Genomic DNA, 8,734 nt, shown 5'->3' on the forward strand with positions numbered 1-8,734 from the left:
CTAGAGCAATTTTAAATTGTTTTCTACTGTAACTAATACCACATTATATGACCTCTCTCTTGCTGGCATAGATTTAGAGAAACTTGTTTCTCTTTATGCATGTGAGCAGCCACACAAAAGAGACTACTTGTGTTCATAACAGGAAGCATGTGCCTAAATGGTTGCAGGAGGGGATTCTGCAACTCCACAGTAATCCTGTGTTGCTTATTACACATACTTGTTTTCTCTTTTAGAGGGTTCCCAGGTTGTTTTCTCTAGGGGATAAAGTGTACCAGTTATGTTTGTTTGGTTATCCTCACTCCCTCCTTTCCCTGCTCCAGGGCAAAAAAAAAAAAAAAAAAAAAAAAAGTGCTAGCAGCTTTGGCTCCCAGGTTGGCAGGAAATTTAAAACCAGCAGTGAGCCGCTGTTTGGACCAACCCCAAACATTCTTTTCATTGATACAAGAGCCTATTTAAGGTGGGAAGTCCACTTGTCAAACTTAGACTCCACCGAAACCTATCAGTCGTTGTGTAACCATTAGCATTTATTGACATATTCTCCATAATGAAGATGCTGCTGTGTTTGTCTGTGCTGCTCTCTGTTTTTCTGTTGGCTAGTTCAGCTCCTCCAACATGCTACTCAAGGATTCTGTCTCTGAGCAAAGAAATCATGACATCATTTAAGAGTTTACAGAACACTGAACCTGTGGTGAGTTGATACTTTGATTGTTGCTTTTGAAACAAATCTCCCTAGAGACAAAAATTGCAATGGTCTCTATTCTTTACTACAGGACCCCTGTGTGGAGATGCTGCCCACGCTCTACTTGGACATACATGTAAGTTTACACTACTGTACTCTTGTTTTTACAACTGTGAATTAAAAGCAGCTACTGAAAACAGGGCAAGTGAGATACATGTGGAATATGGATTGAAGCTATTTTTGAAAGTTTAACTAGAAACAATGAAAAGCTGCACTGTAGAATGACACTTATAATTATCTGTTTCACCTGAAGACATGGGTTATGACCACAAAAGCTCATGATACCATCTACATTTTTGGTTACTCTCTAAGGTGCTTCAGGATCATTCATTGTTTACGTTTTTTAATTTAAAATTGTGGGAGGGGGGTCTGAAATTTTTCTTCTTTAAAATTTTGGAAGTGATTAAATAATCATTTTTTAACAATTTGCATATAAATTTGTTTTAATGCAATTTTACCAGCAAGTACCATCTATATGAGAATGCATGAGAATAGTTCAGGGGTCAAAAGCAGAATCAAGACCATTTTGTCTTTGTTCTGGGTGTGTTATGTGTAGCTCATACCAATTGCTAATCTAATGAACTGAAGAGGAGAATTGCACTGCTGCATTTCTCTTTTTAATCAGTTGTCACGCCTTGAGCTATCTGAAAGTTTTCCATAGGAGGCAAAAGAATGGCAGCCATAATAAAAGAGCCATGTCCATTCCCCACAAAAGAGGTGTGAGTCCTTCTTTTGTGCAAGCACCTCAAGATCGGGAGCTATGCAGTAGAATGCACCTTGGTATCTTTTCCTCACAAGAAATTGGGGGGGGAAGGATGGAAGGGGACAAAAATGTTGCTGCAGGCAGCAAAATCTAATGAAGTCAGTGAAGGACTAAGATCCAATAACTCCTTTGTTCTATGCCCGGCTTTGCCACTGACTCACTGCAAGTGCAAAGTATCATTTAAATTCAGTGCCTCAGTTTCCGTGTTTTACAAATGGAGACAGTAATAATTTATTCACCCACTTTACAGCAATGTGGTGAAATTAGTAAAGCACTGTGAACACAGTTCCACGTGACCCTTATGCTACCGTCAAGTGAAGAGGTAGGCAAATTATGACAGAGAGCGCTTGGTTAGTGTATATTATAACAAACTGACATGCTCTTATTGAAGGAATAGGCCAAATTCTCCTACATAGGATTCCATTGACTCCAGAGAGTTATGCTGGCATTGTCTTCTACAAAAGTATGTCAAAAGCCAGTGATGTTATCAAACTGAAGAGCGGTGTGAGGGGGAGGGGCCATGCTATCAACAAAGACGGAGCAGACAGCCTTGTTATGAAATACTGATTTTTTTTTTTGCATAATACATGGGTTGTTTAAAAACATGTATGAATGGAGTTGGGAGTTGTCAATTTCCATGAGGGGAAATAATCGAGAGTGTCTGACCAGTGGTGTAATCCCTCCAGTACTGCAGCCAAAGTTTCACAAATCCCTTTTTCCATGCCTTGCAGAATTATTGCGTGTTGGCAAAACTCCGTAACTTTGTGGCATACCCTGCATGCCAAAGAGTGCCGCAAGTGAGTGCTCTGAAGGAAAAGATTCGGAGCCTCTACACCATCATGATCTCTTTCTGCAGAAGGGTATGTACATTGCTACTATTACATCTGCTTCTAGACAAATCCAGCTGCCATTGGCTTCAGTGGAGTTGGATCAGGCCCTAAGCATCTTGATATTTTCCACTGCTGTCAGCCTCCTCACTGCCCATTTATAACACTGATCTTTGCTCTTCTTTCCCTAGGACTTAGCGTTCCTTACCGATGATTGTGATGCTCTGGAAATCCCTATCCTGTCTCCTATTGATCCCTCTGTTGTTCAGAGCTGAGAGAGTCAGGCCACAGGAAGCACCTGGGATGGTTTGAAGGAAGCCACAAGCCCCCTACCCCAAAATGCAACTAACTACAACATTAACAACTTTGTTCTTCTTCAAGCACACTAGCACTATTATCTCAGACCTACCCATGTTTCTCAGCCTTGGCAGGAAATGATCTGCATGCCTTACATACCTATCAAGCTGCTATTGAAACTATGGTTAGAAAGCATTTTAGTCCTTTGGCATTTGATGTTTCGGTTTAGCCAAATTAGAAAATAATGTGTTATTGGATCAAAAATTAAATGCTGGTGTAGTTACTTTTCCATGAATAACGACATTCATACAAAGAAAAATATGATTCATGGGGTAACAGAGGTTCCGCTCTCATTAGAGGTAGTCTTGCAATTTTCTATTTTTCTAAAGCAGTTGATAGAAGAGTTTATACATCTCTGTACTTGTTTAGTTTATACATGTATGTTGATCACTTTCAACCTTGTATGTATAAAAAGTAGCCCTTGGGTTAATGGAAATCTCAGTGAAAAACTAAATAATAATAATAAAAACCCTTCTACCCAGAGAAAGCAGCATCACATTATGTCCATTTCACATGCACACAGAAAGATATCACCCCTCTAGCTTCCCCCCTCCCCCCCCCCCCCACAATCACACTTTAAACTTGGATTTTTTTTTCCAGCATGAGCTGCTTTTAGATTTGTTTCCATGACAATGCAAACATATCCATGCCTGCAGAATGAAGTGGTGTTTAGAAATGTCATCAAAATGTGTTAGACAGTTTTGGAAACTCCCATTTTAAATGCTCCTTTATTAATATGGCTACTAGTTGAATATTTATTTTTCATTCAGTTTCTGTGTTATGAATGTTTAACTTGGTGAGACATCAGTTTAGGAAGTTTATTCAGAATTCTGAGTGATAACGGAGTCATGAAAATGTAATACATATATTGGACAAAAAAAGCAGCAAGACTGGAAACTCCATGAAAATATCCCATCTAGTCTGAGGGCTTTGTGGCCCTGAAGCATGTACAGGGAGTGAGCCCCTTCCACACCCCACACCTTTGCAGCTCATGAAGATCCGGTTAGAAGAAACTCTTGAGACCCCTTGAAGTTGCAACTACATTCACAGATGGTTCCTTCCACTACTCTGTGCCACTGGTCCCTACTTCATGAACTCTCATGCTGGTTGGTGTGTTGTTCTCCAGTGTTACAAACTCTTATGACTTTATTAACCATCTGTTTGTCTGGTGTTTTCTGAAAGCCTCAACTCCTGGGCTACGTCTAGACTGGCATGATTTTCCGGAAATGCTTTTAAAGGAAAAGTTTTCCGTTAAAAGCATTTTCAGAAAAGCGCGTCTTTTGCTTTTTTGTTTGTGCTTTTGCGGAAGAGCGTCTGTGGCCAATCTAGACGCGCTTTTGTGCAAAGACGCCCCGATCTCCATTTTCGCGATAAGGGCTTTTTTGCGCAAAACAAATCTTAGCTGTCTACACTGGCCCTTTTGCACAAAAGTTTCAGGAGCAAGGGCACAATCATTAATGGAGTTCTTGGGGAGATGGGTTAGACCTATTGGATTAGCTTCTGAGAAGGGAGAATGTTATAGTGTGTAGAAACTGGAACTGAAATGAGGACTCCTACACAATGTTCCAGCAGAGGGCTCTGCGTGACTTTAGACAAGTCAATGTAAACTTCTCTGGGCCTCGCTTTAGTCATCTCTAAAATTAGTATAATATTTACCTACCTGGCGGGAGTGCTCTGAGTTTCATTACTTTTCATCTGAAAATATCAAATAATTGTGAAGTATCGAAGTATAAACCAAAAATTACCATGTAGATTAATAAAGATTTAAGAAACAAAATATGCCTACAGAAATCAAAATGAGAATTCCAGTAAAAAAAAAAATACATTGTCATAAGCAAAAAAGACTAACTCCTTTGCTTGAAGAATAAGTTTGACCTTGACTCTGTCCTGGTGAGTTGAGTGTGTGCTATTAACATCTCAGCTGTTCCATGTATTCTGAATATGAGGTTTATTTGAAAACTATCCCAACAACCTCTATAATCCTAGACTGTATGGAATTAAGGGCCAATGAAACACCATGTCAGAAAGTAGAACAGGCAAAATGAGAATGGGGAGGTACCATGATATTCTCATCACTATGATATTCTCATCTCAGACTCCTCTAATTTGTATATGATCTGCAAATATCCATATAGAAAGACATCTGTAAGATCTTAAGGCTTTGTGTACACTAGAGAAATACAATTTGCTAATCACCACTTCATTCCCATACCATGCCTGGACCCACATCTATGTCCACATGCATTCCTCAAATTTCTCCTAACAGATATCCACACCCACTATTTGGTTTGGTCTTGCTTCCAAACAAGGCTCATCACCATGTGATGATCCACATGTTGACTTAACAGCCTTAATAGTGCAAGTTACCTGGCTGGAGAAGGACTATTTGTCTGCTGTGTTTTCTGCTCAAGCCTCTTCCTGGTACTGAAAATACTACACACCCCTAGGAAAACATTTGTAAACAGTTTGCCAACCTCAACTTTTTGAAAAGCATTGACCTGAAGTCAACTCCATTAGCAGCAAGTGTATCTCAGAAGAAAACTATTAACATGCTGATAACAGGCCAGGCAGAGCACAAGTACTGGTGTCTCTCTGGAGCAACCAAGAAATCGAGTCATTGTTAAACTCTGCTAGAAAAACACACATCTATAATTAAGTGTCTGAGCACCTGGACATTTGGCTTAACAAGCACTGCAGAAATATTAAGGGCCTTACAAATCAAGACTAGGCCCATGATAATAGCAGCCAATCCAGGGCAGAGGGGAAAATCCACCCATTTTGAGAAGGCCTAGACTTGACCTTCAATTAAGCCCATTTTGACTGTATCCTCCTGTGACGGGGTGGTCCATCCCCGCACTGACCAAGGGAGGAGCAAACCGGGTTGCTGGGCTGGGCAGGCCTGGCCCCTGCAGCAGTGCTGGGCATGCTCCAACTGCGGGCCAGGTATAAAGGCCAGGGAGACAGCTCAGTTGGGGCAGGCCTGGGGGGGAAGGAACTCCTACCCAGCCTCTGAAGCCCCAGCCGGACCCACCCCTGGAGCAAGAGCCACCGGGCCAGTCACCTCCGCTACTACAGTCCCCGGGCTGAGCTCGATCGCAACGCTGACTACTGTGGGCTGCCTGCCCAGCCGCTGTTGACGCCCCCGTCACTGCTGCCCTAGACGTCAGGCCTGCCAATGTCATTGCCGTCGCTAGCCCAGCGCCTACAGGTAGGATCTCCGTCAGCCAGAGGGCTGGGGGAGGAAGCAACCCAGGCCAGGGGACAGGAAAAGCCCTGGCGGGCTTGGCATGTTTCGGGGAGAACTCCCCGCTGAGCCAGTGGTGGGAACCACCCACCACTGATAGGGCCCTGGGTTGGGGACCAGTGGAGAGGGAGGGCCCGGGCCCCTCTACCTCATCCTCCCAGAGCCTGGACTAGGCCTCAGGGTCTGCATGTGTAAGGGACTAGGCCTCAGGGCCTGCATGTGTAAAGGTTCGACCCCAGGGCCAACTGTGCGGGGTTGGGTGCCCCACCACACCTCCAAAGCATTTGCAACCCCTCCCATCTTGGTATCATCTGCAAACTTAATAATCATACTCTCTGCCATCATCTAAATCATTGATGAAGATATTGAACAGAACTGGCCCCAAAACAGACCCCTGCAGAACACCACTTGTTGTACCCTTCCAACATGACTGAACCATTAATAACTACTCTGAGAATGGTTATGCAGCCAATTATGCACCCACCTTATAGTAACCCCCATCTAGGTTGTATTTCCCTAATTTATTGATAAGGTCATGCGAGATCATGTCAAATGCCTTTTAAAGTCCAAGTATACTATGTCCACCACTTCTCCCTTATCCACAAGTCTTGTGGATATGTTCCAATGGGGTCTGACTTTCAGAGGGTTAGGAGGGATAATGGAAGGGATTTCTAGGCTCCAGTGAACTCTGATGTTTTTTATATTAAATGGCCATACAGTATGTGGCCTTACATGCAGGTGAAGGTAGCCCCCTTGGTAGGGAAATACCTACTCCCTCCCTTTCCATTTGCAAAATGCAAAGCAATAGCTGCTTCCCCAGTTTCCAGAGGCCATTCAGCACACACACACACACACACACACACACACACACACACACCCACCCCCCTACCTCCCCCTCTTGGTCACTTCCCTCAACTGCCAGCTGCATGAGCTGATGTCCTAGCAATGGCAGATGTGCACCACTGTCTGAGCTACCCCCTAAGGCCAGACCACAATGCAGTACAAGTGAAGAATTTCTCCATTCTATTTGAACTGAACCCCATGGCCCTATCTGCAGATTTCTCCCACATTCCCATTCACCCCATATTCCTTCCCCCACTTCAGGCTTACTACATTTGTGAGGGAAGTCTAATCTGATGCTGTTACTATTTCTAGTCTCAGGACAAAAGAGCCTTTGAAGAAGATGAGAATTGGGAACTGCACAGAAATTGTACTTTTATATGGCTAGTGAATTTCTTAATTTTCATGACTGCAATGAAGGCTATGCCACAATTTCATTCATTTTACCAATGGCTCAGTTCTCCCATGTAGCTACAGCCCTCCTCTGCATTAGCTGGAAGAGGATGGGTGGTACTTACACCAGGCATTTTAAAATGGGTTTTAACAGCTCGCCTGTTTCCACTTAGTGTTTATTTTATTCCCAGAATCAGTGTTGTCTGACCTTTAAAGTACTTTCCCACTAAGAAATTCCCAATAGGTACAACTCAAACTTCATCATGTCTCAAATGCCATCTTTAATGGAAAGCATACTGAAAGCAAAGCTAGTTCTTACATTTCACAGCAACTTATGGTGTCCCAGATCACCCCAGATGATGATAGGGTTCAGTGCCCTCTGTGCATGGGTCCTTCTTGCATCATGAGAAAGATGAACAGGCACCTATGCAGCCTGGTTCTCTCCTTTCAGGCCAGGAGTGCCGGGGCATTGTGGGAAGTGCTGGCTGCTTAGTCTTGTGGGCAGAACCTGAGGTGTGAACTGGCTCACCCTGTTTGGGTCCAGCACTGTGGTTTAAGCCTTAATCTTTGTATTCATGCCTGTCAGTGTGAAATAAGTGATTTGCATATATAGTTGCATGTATATACAACCACACTTAAGTTGTGGCCCTTAGCATGTGTTGTGAGTATCATTGTGGCCCCTGGGGCTTCCAAAGTTGAGTAGCCCTGCTCTCAGATAACAGTCGGCAAAGGAAATGGAGAGATGGCGAAAGGGTGTGGATGGGGATGCTCATGGATAGGACAGAAAAACACTGCTTACCTTAGAGAACACAAAGTGTTTCCATTCTCCTTGTTACTCCTTTTGGACAATTTTCTCCACTGGGTGGGGGAAGCTTTGTTTTAATCATGTTATTGTTCCTTCCTTTACTCAGTTTCTCCTTATACTTGTTCTAATTAAAGCTAGTCTGTAAATCAGGAGGAGAGGGAGGGAAAGAGAAGGCTTCAGCAAAGTTGTTTGAAAAATGTTGGCAAATTTTTGTGGTTTGAAAAATGCTCCAATCAACTTTATTCCCTGTTCTCTTCCTGTCTCAGCCACCCACTCACTGGGTGGGGTTTCCTAAAGTGGCTAATGTTTGCTACCCCATCCACTGGTCTCACAGACAGGCCAATACTGGGTGCATCTGAAAATTCCACCCACCTTTACAATAATTGCGTAGAAACTATGGTCTTATTTTTCATTTGGATCCCACACAACTGGAGGTAACAAACTGTTCAATTGGTCAGATGAGGAGTTGCTGGATATAGCATACAGGCAAATTTGCCTGTATGCAAGTTTATTGAAATGAATAGAATTAGACTAGAGATGGGTTTGATCTGGTGTGTTTTAATCTCTTATATTACTGTTTCTTTTGGCATTTGTTTGTCCAAACACAGGAATTAAGTAAACTACATATAAACATAGTCTCCATTCCCGTGCGTAAGACATATCTAGGCAATGCAAACACAAGGACTTGATTTAGCTTTTTCAAATGCTTTGCTAAAGTTCCAAGAATACAGCCTTGACTGTTACTTTGTAAACATTGAACCGCTAT

The 8,734-nt window shown here is 42.8% G+C and overlaps 1 protein-coding gene across 1 annotated transcript; it reads left to right on the forward strand.

Moving 5' to 3' along the window:
• Positions 1-444: 444 nt before the first annotated feature.
• On the forward strand, positions 445-4,453 carry CYTL1 (cytokine like 1). Its single transcript, XM_075929171.2, has 4 exons — positions 445-688; positions 771-815; positions 2,234-2,362; positions 2,521-4,453. The coding sequence occupies exons 1-4, from the start codon at positions 545-547 to the stop codon at positions 2,602-2,604; spliced, it is 402 nt and encodes a 133-aa protein (XP_075785286.1). The 5' UTR covers positions 445-544; the 3' UTR covers positions 2,605-4,453.
• Positions 4,454-8,734: the final 4,281 nt, after the last annotated feature.

The sequence above is a fragment of the Pelodiscus sinensis genome, chromosome 4 (genome assembly GCF_052426305.1).
Source record: "Pelodiscus sinensis isolate ZL-2025 chromosome 4, ASM5242630v1, whole genome shotgun sequence".
NCBI lineage: Eukaryota > Metazoa > Chordata > Testudines > Trionychidae > Pelodiscus > Pelodiscus sinensis.